This window comes from Metopolophium dirhodum, chromosome 6, assembly GCF_019925205.1.
Source record: "Metopolophium dirhodum isolate CAU chromosome 6, ASM1992520v1, whole genome shotgun sequence".
Lineage (NCBI taxonomy): Eukaryota > Metazoa > Arthropoda > Insecta > Hemiptera > Aphididae > Metopolophium > Metopolophium dirhodum.
This window is the reverse complement of record NC_083565.1, coordinates 11,987,447-12,009,225: the sequence shown is the minus strand read 5'-3', so window position 1 is coordinate 12,009,225 and position 21,779 is coordinate 11,987,447. Positions and strand designations below refer to the sequence as shown.

Genomic DNA, 21,779 nt, shown 5'->3' with positions numbered 1-21,779 from the left:
ACAGAATATATGAAAATATTTTCATATAATCAGTGATACTGTAATGGCATAACCTCAAAAAAAGTCTGCAGGGCAGCGCTCAATAAATTGTACAGCGGCGAAATTTTGAAATGGATTTGCCTCACTAAGCGGAATGCTGATAATGTAAAGTTGTCCGTCCTTATCTTCTAAGACCGTGGGTTAGGTTAACCTATATATTATCTTAAATCGTGGTTATTGTTACTTGTAAATAAACCACTGAAAACCACGGTGAATATCTACAACAATATCAACAATATCTCATAAATTAATCAATAATCGAATAGTGAATACCTACAGTACGTACAACTTTAAAGTTTAAAATTTTGTAGTGCTGTTATCAGTATTTTTAATTTTTTGACGAGTGCTCAGTACCAGGACTATTGTGAGACATGTCAAATTATGGAGTATGGATCAAACTTTTGGCTGTTGTAACTTGTAGTATTATACTAATTTAGTTATAATATTTTACACCACCTGCTGAAGCTGAATAAAAAAGTGATCTTTTTCTGGCTTTTATAACTCGTCAGTTATTAATTAGTTATCTTTAAAAAAAAAAGAAAATATTGATTGTGTTGTATCATAGTATTTTACTACCTCATTCAATACAAATTAATAAAGAACATTAAAATTTAATACAACTAAATTTCATACTTTATGGTGTACTAAATGCAATATTTTTTTTGACTTTGTTAGAACGTTTTATTAACAATAGTTTTAATTATTTTCCATAACACAATGTCATTAAAAAGTGTTCTAAAAAAGAAGTTTAAGATAAAAAATCCAATTGTTGCAATCAAGAAAAAAAAGAATAAATCTAAGCATGTTCTTTATACACCATCAGCAGATACTTATATTAAAATTGATACAGATAATATTAGCAAAGAACGTTCCATAACTGAAAAAGAGCAAAACCAAAACGTAGCTCCTGAAAATCTAGTTAATGGGGATGAAAAAAATATGAATATTGATGGGTTGATGAAATCAATAACTGAGATAAAACGCAATAAGAAAAAACGTAAATCTACAGATGATACAAATCTTGAATGTGAGGTACCTATAAAAAAGAGGGTCACTTTTGCGGCCGATGTAAAAAGTGAAAAAGATGATCAGAAAAGTAGTGTTAGCAATTTGAAACTAATAAGCTTAAACAAACGGAAAAAATTGAATTACATAAAGAAGTTGAAGGCAAAAAAAAATAAAATAAAAAATGCAAAACAATGTGAAGAAAATTCTACTGCCATTAGTACACCTAGACAAGAACGAGCAATGGAGTATTTGATGCAATGGAAAAATGACCGCACAAATTGGAAGTTCAAAAAAATTTATCAACTTTGGTTGATTAATTACACTTATGATCCTCTGAAGGCAAGTATTTTTATACACAAATACATTTTTAATATATTATTTTAATTTTTTTATTAGCATCGAGTAATAATACTATAGCTCAATAATTAGAGAACAACTTAAATATTTTTGGAATAATACTGTTATAATAACAGTGTTATTAGCAAAATATATATATATATAATGTATAAGTATTAACATTGAATAACAAAAAATAATTTATATATTATATTTTTTAGGTATCTAAAGAACATTTTGGCACTTTAGTAGAATACCTTCAAACTATCAAGGGTCAAAGTCGCAGTATAATTCTTCAAAGAGCGAATACAATTGTCTCAGAATTTTCATCTTCTAACGAAGGCGAACAGGAATTAAATTCATCACAAGAAGTTAAATATCAACGAGCAAGGACCATTATTCAAATGTTTGACTGATACATTTAATCAAATATATGTTTTTGAATAAATAACATTAAAACCATAAATCTAACTGAATCTAATAACTTATATTTCATAATTTCATAAATTAAATATATTATTTATTTTCTATTGTAGGCTCAGTTAGCTTTGAAATAAAATCTTTAAGTTTATCTTCATCTTGTAGTCCAATCATTTTTCCTTGAACTTTTCCATCTTTCATTAATACTAGTTCTGGTACAACTGAGACCTAAAAAAAAAAAAAAATGTTTCTTTAATTTACAATAGTGTTAAGCTAGTTACAATATTTTGAATAAATATTTCTTTTAAGGCATTTGTATATTTTTATTAATATATTTTAGAATGATCAATGTTACAGAAATAAAGATTACTTTAATTAAACTGCTAGTTAACAAGCATGATATAGTAAGCAAATTAAAGTATTGTTCAGAGGTTCAAAACTTCAATTAAGAGCTATTTGTAAATAGTTATAAAATGTTTAAATAATATTACAATTTGACAATTATGGTTTTTAAGAAATGATAAAATTAAAAATCTTTGAGTATGTTAGTTTGTAAAAATCAAATTATCATAATATATTAACATTATAATATGTGAAATTAACATTTTAATTTTAAATGTAAAATTCTTGGATAATTACAACAAAACAAATGTAGTTGTATTTACTATTTAATATTAATATAAAAATTTAAATAAAATGCCCGTGCAATATAGAATATTTTTATATAATAATTCATATTTTATAAAGAAAACCAAAATTTTTGGGTATTAAAAAAATGTACGGATTTTTCACATATTTAATTGTTTTAGTTCAAAAAGTTGTTGGCCTAAAAGGTCTGGTTATAAGTAATTAAAGATTACATGAACGAAGTAGAGTGGCACAATAATAATATGTAGAATGTTTTAGAACCCCGCTCTTAAATATTTTGTAATACATTTAATTAACTAAACCAACATTTAATTTTTATTATTTTGGAATGCTTCAAAACAATTCTGCTTCAGAATATCAGAATGATAAAATACATCAAATAATATGACCAATAATAATAATCAAATATGTATAACCTACAATCAATATCATTCAAATCAATAAAAAAAAAATAATGAAAAGAACAAGTTATTTTATTCAGGTGGCCGTCCTCAAAAGTTTGATAATAATTTATTTGGATATTTGATATCATGACCTTGTTGGTGTTAAAATACTGGTCCTTCAAAATGTATAATGGAATTACTGACCAATAAGAATAGCAAATATAAACTGATATTGTACTTTAATTGTGCAGGTGTTCATAGATTTTAAGTTGTATCTTCAGGAAGAGAAACTTCATGTCTTAGTGAATACTTTGTATGTCAGTCATACCCCCTGCTACTTTGGCAAGTAAAACATTGGTTTTACTCAAGGTGGATTTATTAAATCCAGCAACATACCACCGCTCCAACCATTGTTTATGTATATTGTGTAATGATGTTTGTTTTAAGAATAAATAATTCAAAAAATAAAAACATCATTGTCACATAATTTTAAATCATAACAAAACTTTCTAATTTTGATTGTTACCTAATGTTTTTAAAATAAAATATTATATTCCTAATTAGATAATCTTATTAGTATATATAATTTATATCTAGTATGAAATAAAATATACATAATTATTAAACATATTGATAAAGACCTTTGGGTCATTTAAATAATAAAGCCCAAGGGCATTTAAAAAAAAAATTATGTAAAATGGTTTTTTTAAAAAAATGTTAATAAAATTAACATGATATAATGAAAGACTTCATATTTTCTTTTAATAATGATTTATTTTACTAATATTCTGTAGTCAGTATGATATTGAACTTACACCATACTCCATGGCAATTTCAGCATTGTCATCAATATCAACTTTGGCAAGATGAATTGTATCTTTATATTCTTCTATTATTTTTTCTACTCGAGGAAGTAACATTTTACATGGTCCACACCAACTAAAAGATAAAAAAAAAATGCATATTTTAATGTAGTATTTATATTAAGATCATTTAAATTGAATGCATGCTATTTAGAATATTTAAAAAAAATTGAAAACACAAAACTTACTTATTTCTTATGAGTTTTTTTAACTATACTCTTTTTACCAGTGTCATGGACAGGAATTTAATATGGGTTCCTCATCATAATAATTACTAGTGCCGGGAAATGGATGAAATTTTTTCTAATTCTAGGCTCCTCTTTACAGACATTTGATACATGGAATATAGAATTTAATGGAACAATTTTTACTATGCATTTTTAGGGAATTTTTCGCATTACAGTCATTTTTTAGTATTCTGAGTATATTTTATTTATTTTTGTACTTTTTTTTGCATTTTTCTTGTTGAAAGTTACACTTTATTGTAACACATTCAATTTCCTTCAGCTTGTCGATTATCAACGTTCATTACCTTTATTGTTTGTCGTTGCAATCTACAATTATTTAATAAACTGTAGGCAGGTCAATCAGAAACAATTTCCCAAAAGTCTATCAATTTATTTCAAACTGCAAAAAATTTTTGAGGGTAAAAAAATATTAAAGAGCTAGCACCTATAATAATTACGATTTATGATACATGAATTGTATAAAACGTACATTTTTAAAATTGTTTAGTCATTTTAAAGTATTTTTGATATTTTTTTAGGTGATTTTTTGATGTTTATAAGCCATTTTAACATTATTTTTTGTGCATTTTTTAAAGATTTATAGGTCATCAAATTCCGGGCCCTAATAATTACATATTATATAATAAATAAATTTATAAACATTCCATAATTGAAGGGAGGACTCCCTGAACACATATAGGACAATTGTTTTTATCATTAAGATGGATCCAATCGATCAAAAATAATTACTTTTAAACCAAAAGCCAAACTAAACTGGAGGAATTTGGTTTGACGGATTATGATTGATTATGAGTTTACTAGGTTTCCATCGAGGCAATTTTTAATATTCCAATTATTCTTAGGGTCATAATTCATATTAATATGTTAATATAATTACAAAAATAACAAATTTTTATTCTCGGATTTCAGAGCCAAAAAATAGATATTTAAAATCACCTCGGTGGAAACCTCGTAAACTTGTTAATCAATAGTAATGGATGAATCAAATGAATCATTCGAATTATAAAATTATTGAATGATTTTTTTATTTCACTACCCGTATTCTACTGACAACTTTAGTCATTTGTATAGTGTTCAGTGTATACAAATAATATTATTAGGTAACACTCAGTTGAAGCGTATTTATTATTATTTACCTAATATTGTTTTTGTCTATAAATATAAATTTCTTTATTTGAACTGAGAATCTATTCGATTATTTTGTCATGATTTTTACTAATAATTATTTTATTATTCAAATAATTTAATTATTTAATTAGATTATTCCCATCGCTAGTAATCAACAAAAATCAGTTTTAAAAATTGAATTCCTTCAAGCCAAATTACTTCAGTTTTGTCTGGCCTTTTGGTTTAAAAACCATTTTTTTTTCATCGATTCCTTAAGATTTTATACACAATTATATAAATATACATAAAAATATTAAAATAAACTATATTTGTTTGGATTGTTCAAATCTACATTAGTTTTGACTTTTGACAAAACTGACTGGAGCCCCCTCAATAACAATTTTACAAATGAATTTGTATTTTATAAAATCATTTTTCATAAAGGCAAAACAAGTATATATGTAAAAAAAACAGGATGAAAAAATTATACCCTTACTTCTATAAATTACGTCACTACTCACTGCATACATTTACATTATACTAATATACTTTTAAAAATTCAAACTAATATATTTATTTTATGTAAAAATGTAAAATTAATGTTTACATACGTAGCAAAAAAATCTATCACCACAGGCTCTTTACTATTAAGTACTTGTTTATTGAAGTCTTCTTGATCTTGAATTTTAATTATTCTGTATCTGGCTAAAATTCAAAAATTATATAATGTTAATAACCATACATTTTCATAAATAATTATTTATTTATTGGGCTAGAATAGAATAAATTTCCCCATCACAAAAAATAATAAAAATACACAGAAAGAAAGTAAATCAATGTCTAAAGAATATGTAAGTAAAAATAATTTTATTTGTATTTATCCTACCATCCCAATTTTAAGGGCATTAATACAATTTTCTACTCGGATAACATATTATTACTTGCGGTTGTTCTGAAAGTTCTTGTAATGATTTTTGTCAGCGACATGTTTTTGGTGACGTTTAAAAACATGGTAAAATTATTTTATATTATATACTAGAATATTTAATTTATTAAACTAATGAAAACTTAAAAATGCTGTTTCTCTAATGTTTCGACGTTTCGGTACGTAATAAGTAGTAACTATTAACTACCTGTCTAGTACCAACTTACTACCGTCCTATGTACCAGTATAAAATATTGAAAATTATCATCTACTATGGAATCACAAATTATAATATGAATAGCTATTTTGTCATTGTGTATATTACTATTCCAGATTACTATATAGAAATATATTGTGCTTAAGATCATAGATAAGTATAATATAATTTAGATAATATAGTATCTATAGCCGGTATATAAGCATTATTACGGGTTTAGAAACAACTCGCGCACCCACCCTCCGCCAGTCATTTACTGTGACGTAGGAATTTCGCCGGTACTCATTGGTCCACCGCTGTCACTGCCACAATAGCCGCTACCGCCGAAGACTCCGCCGCTCAACCTGTTGGAAAAATGCCTACGTCACAGACATGCGCATCACGATTTGCTGACATACCTGTATAATTTGTCAGGTGATATGAAATATTATGAACACCACGGACTAAAATATAATCAAACATATTATATTGTTCTATGATATAATGGACTGGGAACGAGCAGATTATCAGGGGCCTCGAATGTATGTCTAAAGAGGTAAATGCGGGGGGTTGCATTCATAATTTGGTTGCCCCAAGGTTATAGTATATTCTATTAACCACCTTGTGGTTGCCCGACGAATCTAGAAAAGTGTCTACCGAAATGAATCTCCATTATCAGTATTAACAGCCGGAGACTTACGCACTAGCACTTATGTGTTGTAGTGACTATAAATGCAATTACCTTTCAAATGTAAATTGTAGTTCCGTGATAGCCACTATAAGCGCTAGTGTTTAAATCTCCAACTGTTTAATTTAACTTTAATACAGATTCATTTCGGTAGACACTTTCCAAGTATGGGAATCATGGGTCTATGGGCAACCATACTATCTATAGCCGCGGTGAATATGAATCATCAAAGCACGGTCTTAGAATATAAGGTCGGACAACTTCCCACCCACCCATCTATTACAATATTTTCGCTTAAAGAGGCAAAAACATTTCCCATATTGCCGCAAAAGCGCTGCCGGTTAGACTTATTTTGAGGTTAAGAACAATATTTATATGGCATTCGGGGTTATTTTTTTATGGACTATATTATTATATTATTTTCTCCGACCATATAAACTATTTGGGTTTTAATAAACTAGCTAGTTTATATGGTCGAAGGTTATTTTAAACTTGTATAATACTATAATTCCATAACCTCAAAAAAAGTCTGCAGGGCAGTGTTCAATATTAATTGTATAGCGGCCAAACTTTGAAATGGATTTGCCTCACTAAGCGTAATGCTGATAATGAATAGTTGTCCGACCTTATCTTCTAAGACCGTGCATCAAAGTATATCTGTGGCTGTCCAACAACACGGTATCGTGATTAATCGTGTGGTAACTTAACCTAACCAACCAATCACAGCAAAGGATTTGTATGCACATACACGCGTACGTGTATAGTGGAAACCTGCTATCAAAATATTCTGTTTACCACCACTCCAATTTATGCTATTTACTAACAAATCCCCATTTTCTAATTTCTTTATAAACAAAATTTTGACAAACAAAATATCGCGCGTTTATAGATTTTATTACTGTTTTTATTTTTATTTTATTTTTAAATAGATAAAATAAAAATACTCGTTGGATACTATTTGCAATCTAGTTTACCATGTTATATTTGGAAGATTATCTCGAAAGTAAGTAGAATATTTACAATTTTCAATAACATATCAATTTATGTTATAAACTTTTAATATTATTCTGTTGCAAGATATCGAACACTTGCCACAAGAGATGAGAAATCGCTTCACAAAAATGAGAGAAATGGACTTACAAGTAGAAAGTATTTATTATACTAAAAACTGCTAAATGTTTAATACAGGGTTCCCGAACGGAACGCAAAAAAACGGTTAAAGAACATTAAATATAATTGAACGAAACCAATTATTTAATTTAGTTTATTGGTCCTTCATATGAAATAACATTATAAACTATTAAGTATACTGAATATTTTCACGACAAACGTTATAATCTTAAGAGTCTTTAAAGAATTGACATGAGCAGTGTCATAAGTCATAACCCAAGTTCTTTGAACAATTTCTAGAAAAACATTTTAACCTATTAAGTTCTTTGAACAATAACACAAAGAACGTAATAAGCTAATACATTCTTCAAACTTACAAACACATAGAACATCACAAACTAAACCGTTCTTCGAACTTTGAAAATATTGTTATGAATAAAAATTATCTTTTGACTATTTTGGATTTAAAATTATTTAAAAACAATTAGTACTTTAGTATCAAAATCTAAAACTTAAATTATATCTAGTCCTATTTTTACTGATAACTAAGATAAGGATTAAAAATATACCCCAACAGCATCATGTGACTGAAAGAACTAAAGAAGCTTCAGCCAAAATAAATCAGATAGCTGATAATTTATGTTTAACAATATAAGATGATATAATATGATGATAATATAGGTAATAAGTTATTATGAGTAATAATAGGTATAGTAACATAATACATTTATTAATAAAAATAATAAATAAATAATAATTTACGAAACATTGAAGAGGATAAACAATGTAAATCGTATATCGTAATTATAAGGTACTGAAGTACTAGTACACGGTATAAAGCCTAATTAATAAGAAATTATTGGCGTTTCAAATTCAAATTAATAATCTTAGTTTTAAAACTGTTCATAAATATATTTCTATTCTATAATTTATTTATGTAGATATAAATGGCATAATTTAACAAAATATTATTTTACTTAGCACATACCCTTATTGTCTCTGGCTTACAAACAATAACTTATAGCAATTCAACAATCGAAACATATTACTCTAAAACGTTCTTCTGATAAAATATTTAAGAAAGTATAACTTTAAAGCATTTAAGAACGTATTACTGTAAAATTTTCAAGAACGAACAACTTAACAACGTTTGTTAGGTCTATCATTTAAGAACTTTAAATTTTTTAACATTTTTTTGCAACATTTTCATAAAACACAATTTTAACGTTTTTCTAGTAAAATGTTTGGTGGACCATTTAAATTTTAACGTCACATCTATAACCGTTTTTTGAACATAGCTTGATTTAACATTTATCGCAAATAAAGTTCAAAAACAAATTATGAAACCAAACCAAAAATTAACGGTTAAGGTCACACTGGTTTAATAATTATTTTTGTTTTTGTGATTAATGTAAAATGATTGAATTCCTTGCCAATATGTTTTGGATAATTTGATAAATATTACCTACGTGTTATAGCTTGAAGTTTATGATTTGGGCTGGAAATTTAAATTATTTTTTGTGTATTAAGTAGTTACCATTACATAAAGCCATCATTGATGTTTGACTAAAATTTTATTTGAAACACTAATTAGTGTAATTACCACATTATTAATATTTAAATTACTATAGTATAATGTATACTTATTTAAAAAAAAAATTATATATAATAAATAATTTTCTTACATTAACAATAATATTTTGTTTATATCACGATTTTAAACAACATAGTAACGTTAATGGTTCTTTTAAAAGAATAGGTCAATCAACTATTATTTGATAATTATTTAATTTTTATTCTTGATGTATACAGTGTGTCCCGTTTTAAATGTACCACTAAATATCTCAGCCCGATAACCTTAGATTGAAATACGGTTTGCTGCAATAGCTAAGGGGTACTGAAGTACACATTTAAGGACAAATTTCAAATTTTTAACTCTTGTAGTATGCGCATGCGCAATACAAATTTTTTTTTTTAAATTGCAACACCTATTTTTGTCACCGGATATGGATAGACTATTTTATTCTAAGTAATTTTGATCCATTGACCATAGTTCTAAACCTAAAATTGAATGGGTAACAGCTTTTGGAAATTTTAAAATATAATACGATATTATGTTTAGACATATTGACTTTTTATGATTTTATTGATACACACATTATCATCAAGATCAGTAACTATTTTATTTATTGCCTTTTTTATTTGATTTTTATTCGTTATATTAATTATATCATTAGTTTTATTGGATTGACTTTCACATAAACTTTTAATTAGACTCTTTACTTCGTTATTTAAATTGTTGAAAATAGTTTTCCCCATGTAATTAGGAGAATTTCTAGAACTAGTTAATAAAGTATATGACGGTTTAATGTATTTTCCTGTTCTTCTGTCTATTATTTCTATAGCATTGAGTGTATGGTTCTGTATGGATTTAACTAAAATTTGCCTAATGTATAATTTATAAATAGATAATATATTAGTATGGTTGAATAATTCATCTGATAGATATTTTAATGGTAGGGAGTATGCTACTTTTACAATCATTTTTTGTGTAGTGTGCAACGTATTGATATCAGTTCTGTTGGTGCCTCCCCAACATGTTATGCTGTATAGTAGAATCAAATTACACAGTGCCATGTACATTTGTCTTATAATTGATTTATCAAGGAATCAAATTTTAAAATAATGCGGTTAAGCTTATTTTTGATATTAATATTATGTATGTGTTCTGACCATTTTAGGTTAAATTCCAATGTCACTCCTAAATATTTGAATGATAATACCATTTTAATTGGTTTGCAACTACAATTTGTCATACCAGTTCCACATTTTTGTATGTATTATACATTTATATCCAACAGGTAGCTGTGAACGTATAGTAACTATTGGCATGCTAACCGATTTGTTTATGTTAAGTGATAACAGATTTTTTTCCATCCAGTCATAGATATACCGTAAATCAATTTCGAAAGTATGTTTCAATTTTTTCCAATTATCTTCGAAATTAACTAGTGCTATGTCATCGGCGAACATGAATAATTTACCTTTTAATAAAGATGCAGGTATAGAATTAATATATATTAAAAACAATTTAGAGCCTAATGATGTACCTTGAGTGACTCCATAATCTTTAACATAACAACGATTACTGTAATGAGGTCTGATAGTGGTTAGTTGTTGTCTGTTACTCAGATAACTGGTAAACCATTTTAATGCATTGTCATCATAGCCTAACTCTTTTAACTTGTTAAGTAATAATTGTCTACTGATTGAATCAAATGCTTTTTGAGTCCAAGTCCAAGAATGAAATTAAAGATTTTTTTTCAGTTTCCCCTTTGCTATGTAAATATTTATTAATGTCGATTAAAGCATCTTCTGTTCCTAAATATTTTCTAAACTCGTATTGTCTAGGAAATATTATTTTATCTCTTCAAGTATTATAATAGTTGATTTTAAATTATTTTTTCAAGGATTTTAGCTAAAATTCCTACTATTGAGATTGGTCTATAATTAGTGAAATCAGTTTTATCTCCTTTTTTATGAATCGGTACGATTCTAGCTACTTTAAGTTCATCAGGTACATTACCATTTGGTACACTACAGTTAATTATGTGTACAATAGGTAATATCACATTGTTCCCTATTTGTTTAAAAATTAGTGCTGTATAACCATCAACTCCTGATGCCGAGTTGTTATTTAGATTATTTAATATAATTTTTACTTTGTAACTGCCTATAGTTTTTAACTTGGAGTTGGAGTTAATGCTTGATTTATTATTAGTATTTGTTCTGAAATTAGATTGTATATTATTTGTACTATTAGGAAAATTGTTATCAACTAGTCTATTTCCGGTTGTAGCGAAGTATGAATTTACTATGTTTAAGTAGTCTTTAGGTGTGGATGTCGGATATATGTCCTTTAATATTTCATTGATTGGTAGCCCGGTAGATTTAATTTTTCTCCCCGATAGTTCATTAATAACTTTCCAGATTTCCCTTCCATTGCCTTTACATATTTCTATTTTATTGATATAATATTGTTCTTTAGCTTTCCAAATGATTATTGTTAATTTATTTCTATAAGCTTTGTAATAGTTGATCAATTTATGATTTGAAGTATCCTTTTTTAATTTTCATATTGAGCTTATCTCTATTTTTTATTGATGTTACAAGACCATTGGTAATCTAAGGTTTTATCTTACAATTTTTCTTACTTGATTGGGGCTTTGATACAATACAGTTATTAATTGAGTCTAATATATTATTATTAAAAATATTTATTGCTGTATTAGTATTATTGGTTTCAAATAATCCAAGAATACAGGATAATAATCTAATTGCCTTATGTAATCGATATATGATATTAAATTTAAATAATCATCTATGTGTTTATTAAACTACCTATAATTGTATAATGATCTGTTATACTAATCTTAATTACTGCAGAAATGAGATTAAAATTTCTACTAAATATGTGGTCAATACAAGAACTAGTGTCATAACCCACTCTAGTTTTCGTACATATTTGAGAAGAAAAACCGTTTGACGATAGTATATTTAAATAGTTTTCAGTAATGAGAGAAGTATTTTTTTCTAATATATCAATGTTTATATCTCCAATACATATTCAATTTTTTTTTGTATAGGACCTGAAGTCATTATGGTAGATAGCTCAGATAAGAAAATGTTTATATTAGTTTGAGGTGAACGATATGCAGCTAAAATTTTTATTGGCATGTAACTTACCTTTAAGTCTAATTTTATACAGCTAGCCTCTGAGAACAATTGAAGTTGATTAACAGATATATTGTGTTTATTGTTTGTATATATTAGGACACCATCGTTTTGATTAAAATTATTTTCACTTTTATAATTCGAAAAGCCGCTTAGATTTTGGGGAGTAAACCCTGTACTATTCCAAGTTTCACTAGTAATAATTATGTCTAAGCACTTTAATGAGTCGTTTATCAAATACCAAAATTTGTATATATTTCGATTATAAGACCTAATAATCATGTGTAAAACGTTCTAATCGTTACTCTCTATATTTATCAAATACTCATATATATCTTTATTTACTATATTTCCGTCATTGTTTGTGATGTAAGAGTCTATAAAGTCTGAATTTGTTTCAATCATTTATGATATTTATGTAGTAAAAGAAGTTGCTTAGTCTATACCAATGATATTTTAATATATTATTAATCTTTATAATTATGAAACCTTGGTAAAAATGTGTGTTTACAAAACGAGTGTTATATAGAACTGATGACTATCTAATCAGCATAATATCTTTTATAATGTTTGAAATATGTGTAGGACTGTATGACCCGATTATACGTATCATGTTACAGTGTGTTGACATAAGAAAGATATTAAATAATTGCTGATAAGCAGTAAACCCACTTTTATGTATAGTTAAAATAGACCCATTTATATTAATATTAGACAAAATTATGTAAGTTAATTGGTATAAGTTTAAAAAAATCCCGATTGAAGGTATCTTAAATAAGGGTATGTTTAGGTTTAATATTAAAAAAAAACTATGATATAATTAAAGTAAATTATAAAAAATGAAGATCTTCGAAACATTTTACTTGTATCTTTTTTCCCAAATATCCTGCCATGACTTGTCCAAATGAAACAATAGCCCAGTTCCTTACCTTTCATTCTCGATTCCCAGGATAGTTTTCTATTGAAAGCTGTAAGATTTTTGTTTATATAGATTCTATGACTTTTGTATTCAATTTTACCTCGCTTCTTAATAAATTTGTCACGTTTTCTCCTTGATGCAAATTCCACAATTATCAAAGGCTTATCCAGATTACGGTTCAAAGGCTGACGATAAGCATTTTCGATATCTAACACATTAAGATCTATTTCTAAGGCTTTAGCAATGTCATGGATTAAATTTTCGCTATTTTCTTTTGGACACCACTTTTTCGACATAACAACATTTTTCATTTTGCTCCAAAGTGTTTATTTTATACTCCAGGCTTAGAATTATTTTATCTTATTCTATAAATGATTTTTCCAGTTCAATAACACGATTATTTAGTGCCTCTAGTGAATTATTTGTCGTCACCTGGTTTCTTAGCACCTGATCCAATCTATCGATAATAGATTTGGTATCTATTTCTGTCATCATGTTGTCCGATTTTCACTTTGTTGGTACACTCTTCGCAATTGTATTTTTTGCCAATAGTTTTAAGATATTCAAGACTATCTTCGTCCATTTTTGAACATTTCATATGTGTTATAGTATAACATGTAACACATTGAACACTGTCTTCGTTACGTGAGATTGATATTTGACACTTAGGACACACAGTCATATTAGAACACGTTAGTATAAACAATATTTGTCGATTAGTAATAAACACATACACGTCTTTACCCAACGAATAACAACACTGATAAGTATACTTATACTTTAAGTATATATTTGTTTATGTGGTAATTACACTAATTAGCACTTAAAAAATATTTGTTCAATCATTTTCATGTAGTTGTGAGTAATATTGTAGTCTGGGGATTTTTTTTCCTACAGTCAGGGATTTTTATTCCGATCAAACATGATTTGAAAATTTGGATTTAATCTTTAATTTAAATTGGATGTAAAAACCTTTTATTATATTTTTCAAATATTAAATATTTATAGGCTAAAATACACTTTACAACACCCCTCATGAATTTAAAAAAAAAAATGCTCATAGATAAAGTTGTTTATCGCTGATTTTGAAACTATTTGAATTTTTTTGCGGAAACCATTAGTAGAGAAGTTATGATAAAAATAGTCGTGGTGATTAATGTATTTGTAAAATGAGGATCTGGGGTTCAATTTCCAATGTCATACATAATATTTTGTGTCATTTTTTTAAAGTTATTTTTTGAGATTCACTCAAATTCATTTTTGGTTTGTGGAGTGTAATGAACGACTTTCAAACACACGCTCTAATTTTTTTTAGAAAATGTGCTTTACCTTAAAAAAAGTTTTGAATTTTTTTGTCATAACTTCTTAAATTATGGTTTCCACCAAAAAACTATCAGTTTTAAAATCAGTGTTAAAAATCATGTCTTTAAAATAAAAATTTTAATTTGTAAGGTGCGTGGTAAAGTGTATTTATTCCTTTTAATAATATTAAATATATTTAATTCAAATTTAAAAATTTATTTAAATTTATTTCAGACTCTATGGATTGCATAAAAAAAAATGTGGATACTTTGTTTTTAAAAGCAGATAATATGAAACCAGAAGAATTAGAAACTAATTTTAAAGCAATCATGAAAGAAGGAGAAAAATCTGTTGAACAATCTGGTAAATTTATATTGATTTAGTATTTATTTTAAATCATAATAATAAATGTGTTTATTTTAGAGGAAAAAGTTACGTTGGCTAACCATATGCATGACCTTATGTCAAAATATTTGAGACGGTTAGATCATGAGTTACACAAATTTAAAATGGAACTAGAAGCTGATCATAGTGGCATCACTGGACTTATTGAAAAAAGTAAAAAAATTGCAATTCTTTTGTTATGGGTACAATTTCTATTAATTAATTACCAAATTTTAATATTTTATTATTTTAGGAAGTTTGGATTCAGAACAAAGTAATATTATAATTCCCAATCAAAAAGAAAATAAATATCAATTGAATAGATGTCTTTTTGGTGGTAGGTAGTTTAAGCATTTATTTAGTTAGTTATGATACATATTCTTTATTAGTAGGGCTCGGATATTAAAGCATAATAAATAACTAAAAAAGCAAAAGTGAAACATATTTATTTTTTAAAAAGCAAAAAAAAGCATGACCAAAAAAACATGAATTAGTTATAAAACTGAATAAAAATTGAAAACTAATTTAAATTAAAAAAAAGAATTCATTACCATGTATCTGGCAAGAATTTCGTGTCTTTTAACATACTTGTACATGTTTTTCTCTCCGTACATGCTGTTGTACATTATATTTTATTTCATTAAGTTGGCAATATAAAATTGATCCATCTGTTTGAAAAAACTCTTTATCAACTTCTAACACAAATTTTTTTAAAAATGAATTTGTTTTAACTTTAGGTATTTTTATAAATTACAACATTATAAAACTTAAATTTTGAACTGGTCAATAACGATGTTATACGAGTACTGAGTGTAGATTCTACAGGCTATATGTAATAGCTGATAAGCTATCGACCTGCCTGTAGATCGATAATCTACAATAAAATCTATATTTATATTATGCATAGATACAAAACCAAAAACTATAATAATCCAATACAACCGTTTAGTCTGTATTCTGAGTTTTCAAATTTCTTATTAATTAAACAAACATTTTTTTAAGTGAAAACTCTCACTTTGAATTCCACAGCTAGAATAACTGAAAAAAGCAAAAATAAAATTGTTTATTTGGAATCAGAATTACGTGAAACAAGTTATGTATAAAAATTAGATTTCTATTTTATATATATAAAAAGAAGCATTATTTGCTTTAAAATCCGAGCCCTATTTATTAGTATGTATATACGTATTTATAAAAATGTTTTATGATCGCTATTAAGTATACTATTACGTATATATGATTTTTTTGTTTTTAGAAACTACTAGGTACCTATTTAAAAGTATTAATAAAAAACTACAATCAATACCAACATAATTTTGTTGTTCTAGACAAACAAGAAGCATTAAATCATGTTAGCACTTCCAAACAAAAATCAACTTCAATAGCTTCAAATTCTACTAGCAGTGGTGATGTAGCATCTCCTTCACGGCGTGATACAAGTCCCGCAAACTCTCGAATGGTTTCATCTTCATTAGCATACACATTGGGACATATGGGAGCTGGAAGTCCTGCAATTGCAGCAGCTGCATCCCAAGCTATTGTTGCTACTCAACAAGTAATTTTATAATAAAATTTGTTTAAACAATATAGGTATTGGTAATACGAGTTAAACAATTAAAAATCGATGGTACTGTTTTAGGCTAAATTAAATTCAACGAATAATAATAAAGGAGTCTTTTTTCTTTTTTACTTACCAACTTGTTATAGCTCTTCATAAAATAAATTCTTTCAACTTAATGTTTGGTAAAAATAAAATTATTATTGAGTAAAACTAAAAATTTAAATGAAATTCTTTAAAGATAGTATTTCTGGTTTTCAAAAATTAAAATTTTGTTTTAAATTGGATTATGTGTCTATTTAAAAAAACATTTTAGGTTATCTCGTATATTCTTGCTATAGGTACTTTAGGTTAATCCTAAAGCACACGGTTCACGGTCTAAAAGACTGGGCTTTTGGAAATTGTTAATTTTTTCAAGAATTAAAAATACTTATGTAATCTAACCTACGTTCTAGTCCATCTTCTAATTATGTGATAAATGATAGTCTAAAATTAAATATGACTCCCAACGGTATACAATCTTATTTCAGTAATATAGAAATATTAAAAGTTCATTACCTATTAACACTGTCTAAAAGACAGTGGGAGTGCTAGACTGTGACATTTATAAATAACTTAATTTTATGAAAACTCAATAATTATGGATTATTTTTAAATTGTGTTTTCTTATAATTGCTGTTCAAAAAAATGTTTTTGATTGTAATAATAATTATTATTTTTATTTATCGAGATTTAATTAAAATATTTCAGTACGTGGTCAAAAACACTGTGAGTGAATTCTCGTAAATATTTTAAATGCATGTAATCTAGGGTAAAAAAATCATTATTTATAAAAAAAATTATTAATTCTACATTACAAAAATATTAACATTGTAATGAATGTAAGCATTTATTTTCTCCAATAATCTAAGATTGCTTAGATCCATATTTACTTTGTTCTTGATATCAATATTAATACTTAACTGTTAATTGTATTCTTTTCAGTTGTCTCAAGGTCGTAGGACAGCTAGTCTAAAAGCATCCCTTGAAGCAATTAATTCTGGTGCTACATTGACAGGTCAAATGAGTTCTGCTTCTGGTGTTCTACCATCAGAATTGCCTATTAGTAAAGAATTAGCAGGTGTTGCACATTTAGTAAATCCAAATATAGATGGAACTAGAAAACATAGAAGGTAAATCATAAGATTTATCAACCAACTGATATTATTGATGTTTTAATGAATTTTTTTTGGAAAATCCATTGTAGGCGAGGTGGTACTCAAAATTCACAGATGTCAACTGAAGAAGATGTGGATGAACCAATTGATCCCAATGAACCTCGTTATTGTATATGTAATCAAGTTGCTTATGGTACAATGGTTGCTTGTGATAATAAAGGGGTAATTACAAAATTAAATATAGTAATATCAAAAGTTGAAACATAAGATTTTCAATCAGAAATTTAGAAAATTTAAACAAATTTTTAGATACTCATATCTGTTATTATTCAAGTTATAAGTAATAATGAGTAGTCTGTTTAAAAATGATGTATCTATTTAATTTATAGATTATTTCAACTCTTAAAAACTTTAAATTATAAAACCATAGATTTAGTTACAAGTTTTTTCCATTTAAATATTGTTTACACCAAAAATAGTTAATTTTACTGAATCATATTTTATCCATATCAATAATTATTAAAAATTGATCTTTAATCTTTATAATCTAATGACCAACAAATAATACTTACTATCACAAGGAATTATAAGGGTTTGAGATAACTCAAAATATTTTAATATTTGATTCTAGTTTCATATAAGCAGCCCGGTGCTGATTTTTCTGCAATTCAATACAATTCGAACATTATATTTTAGTTGTCACCTTAATTATAATACTTTTCTACTAATTTACTGCCTGATACCTATTTAGGGAGGGTCGGTACAATGTATATCAACAATAATTATTTCATAGGAAAAACTCTCAGGCCTTGTAGATTTGTCTGATTTGGCTGCATTAAACTCTGACTTTTATTTTATTTCATATCATTTTTAAAAAAAGTTTTAAATTGTCTTATTACTAAAACATTTTTGAGTTTTAGATTAAAATATTGAAAACCAAGTTCAATGCAGCCTGTGGAATATTACACTATTAGAAAAAAAACCTAAAATTTGATTGATTCTATGTATCAGGATCATTATTCCCGTAAAGTGTATTTTTGTAGACAAAATGACATTGGCACATAGCCCATATGTATCATTCTTATTTCGTGTCTATATATTTAAATGAATAATATTCTTTCTTGCAGTGTCCATATGAATGGTATCATTGTGAATGTGTCGGTATAACAGATCCACCGAAAGGTAAATGGTATTGTCCTCAATGTATTACAACAATGAAGAGTCGTAGATCACGAAAAACTACATGAATGGTTATGCATTTATTTAAAACTATTATTGTGTACTTATTTATATATTTTTTTAGCTAAATATAATTATTGAACCCAATCTTTTTTCAAAACAAAATGTAAATTTACAATACATTTTTAAGTTTTTTCTTATTTGTATTATTAATGTACTATGTAAATTAAATTAATTATTTAAAAAAAAAATGTTAAACCGATATTTATATTTATATAATATTCTTTGTACTTTTTCAGGAAATAGAAAGAAAAAAATGTAATTATTCATAGTGAAATATACTCTATTGTAATTTTTATATAAGATTACTATTTTATAATTTAATTCGTATAGAGTTTGAAACATTGAAGTTTTAATGAAAGTAATTAATTGGATCTTCAGAATTCTCATATTATATATTAGTTAGACACATTATAGTAGTTTTTAATCTATGCTATACTCTCTTCCAAATAAGTCTGGAAAAATTGTGCAGCCTCTGAACGGTAGAACCGCTGTGATTGGCTGCAATAGTCGGCCGCGCCAACTGCAGCTAATGGGACTGCACATGCTCAAACCACAACGCGTTTCCGTCGGGATTTTTTCCAGACTTATTTAGAATAGTGTATAGTAAAATTGCATGAATCTTGCATCACTTCTGTGAAATTTGTCCGTTTTAGCATTAATGCACCATCCTTGAAACTAGGTCCTTGTATACAATTATAATATATAGTATATATCAATAATTATGTCAATTACCCAATAATTTGAATTTTTGATTTAAAAATTACCAATTGATGAACAGACTATACTCTATTCAGATTAAGCGCGGTGCCGAGCGGCTGAATTGTGTTTGGTTCCAAATGCCAAACCTGGTTGTGGTGGGACCAATAGTAGCATGAGACCTCTACTGGACGAAAACCTGTAACCACCTGGTACTGCTCTTATCCTGAATAGACTATAGAGTAGAGTCGTAATTGTGCGGCATAATTTTAAATTTTTATAACTTATAAATAGCTTGCGAATTGTATTCATACATATAATGTAATAAAGGAACATATATACTGGACTTTTTTATGTTTACATTGTAGAAAGAAATATCTGTCAAAATTTTAAGTCCTGTTTTTATTTATTATAATACAAGAAATTGTTAAGAGGATATCAGTGCAATATTTGTTTTCCCTCAGACCTACGCGCATCATTAATAAAATGCATACATGTAAAAATGGTATTTTTTTATGTTTCTTAAGTATTTTTTGAGTAGTAACCTATTACATAAATTATTGAGAAAAATATTTCTTGGGTTTAACATTATTTTTTTTATATTTTATTATTATTTGACTTTAAAATTAATAAATAAATGTTGCAAATTTGAATTGATATTAAGTTTTAGACAAATTAATAAACATACCCTCAAAATTATTTTTCCCTATCATTTTTGTAATAGATGATTTAACTTGAAAGATTACTCAAAACAAAATAAATTGTTTTGAGTGAATACATTTTGTCTCTACAATCGTGTGCCAGACAGAAAAAGTAAACAGTGCGCTAAGATCCTCTTAACTTGGGAATTGGGCTAAAGAAAGTTTCTGGTATTATTGTAAATAGGTATTAATATTATTATTAGCATAATAGTATTGGAAATTATCTTAATAGCCATATATGATGTCCCGACTGGCTTTTATTTATGTTTGCTTAGATAAATGTACATGTTTTTCTGTTACAGTATGTTTTGTTATTGTGTTACCTACAATTTGCATGTGTTATATGCTTATATTGTCTGTAGTTTTGATAAAACATTAGCTTGGTATACGCAGAGGTTAAAATAAGGATGACACCTCCTTATTTCTAACACAATTACACAAATACACAATCACAATACCACTGATGGTTAAAAAACATCATTAGTGTTTTTTTTTGTGTCTGTCATCACCTTTTAGGATAGTAAAAGTGCTTGGATTTTCTTCAACAGTAACTTTTCTGATAGGAAAGTGAATCTAGTTGGTACTTTGGGGGGTCAAAAGTAAAAATTTCCCAGTAGTTATCAAAAGCGACAAGAAAAACAAAAGAAAAATTAAGGAAAACCGGGAATTTTTACGCAAAATCTGTTTTCGAGAAACTCGGAAGTATACCACCTATAGTATACTGGACAGTGACAGTGACCGCGGTGAACATGCCCGTATAATACTTATTAAATAACGATATTATTAATTACGTACGAATTACAAAATGAACTATAATATTTTATATTTATACAATTGACATTTGAATAATTTTCTACGTATATTCACATATTGCATAAGATGTATCTCATACTTAAATTATTATTTTAAATCTTAAATAATTTTAAAAAATTGGGGGGCGAAGCCCCTTTAGTAACCCCCTAGTTTCACCAATGCCCATAAATAATCTTATGCAACATTTTTCATCAGCTGAACTGTTGCGAAAAAAGTGATATTTGCGTTGCCACTGGCTCGCTGCGCTGCGCTCGGACAAAAAAGTAGAAAATATCCTCCGATTCGTTGTGTAAAACCACCTT

The 21,779-nt window shown here is 26.9% G+C and overlaps 3 protein-coding genes across 7 annotated transcripts; 2 read left to right on the top strand and 1 right to left on the bottom strand.

Annotated features, from left to right (window-relative positions):
- The first annotated feature begins 172 nt into the window (after positions 1 to 172).
- On the top strand, positions 173 to 1,960 carry LOC132946140 (uncharacterized protein C7orf50 homolog). The gene is made up of 2 exons (XM_061015982.1): positions 173 to 1,386; positions 1,605 to 1,960. Exons 1-2 carry the CDS (start codon positions 757 to 759, stop codon positions 1,797 to 1,799), a joined length of 825 nt encoding a protein of 274 aa, XP_060871965.1. The 5' UTR covers positions 173 to 756; the 3' UTR covers positions 1,800 to 1,960.
- On the bottom strand, positions 1,850 to 6,352 carry LOC132946143 (thioredoxin C-1-like). The gene is made up of 4 exons (XM_061015986.1): positions 5,994 to 6,352; positions 5,664 to 5,757; positions 3,650 to 3,773; positions 1,850 to 2,031 (listed from the first exon to the last, which is right to left on the bottom strand). The coding sequence occupies exons 1-4, from the start codon at positions 6,061 to 6,063 to the stop codon at positions 1,900 to 1,902; spliced, it is 420 nt and encodes a 139-aa protein (XP_060871969.1). The 5' UTR covers positions 6,064 to 6,352; the 3' UTR covers positions 1,850 to 1,899.
- Positions 6,353 to 7,550: 1,198 nt separating this feature from the next.
- Positions 7,551 to 20,309, top strand: LOC132946381 (inhibitor of growth protein 3-like). Of its 5 annotated transcripts, none has more exons than XM_061016364.1 (9): positions 7,551 to 7,864; positions 7,939 to 8,010; positions 15,161 to 15,289; positions 15,350 to 15,484; positions 15,564 to 15,647; positions 16,639 to 16,865; positions 17,853 to 18,040; positions 18,115 to 18,247; positions 19,153 to 20,309. In XM_061016364.1, exons 1-9 carry the CDS (start codon positions 7,837 to 7,839, stop codon positions 19,270 to 19,272), a joined length of 1,116 nt encoding a protein of 371 aa, XP_060872347.1. In that variant the 5' UTR covers positions 7,551 to 7,836; the 3' UTR covers positions 19,273 to 20,309. The 5 variants fall into 5 exon arrangements, with proteins under 5 accessions (XP_060872347.1, XP_060872349.1, XP_060872351.1 ...); XM_061016368.1 differs by having other exon boundaries at positions 7,555 to 7,864; positions 7,939 to 8,006; XM_061016367.1 differs by having other exon boundaries at positions 7,556 to 7,864; positions 7,939 to 8,003.
- Positions 20,310 to 21,779: the final 1,470 nt, after the last annotated feature.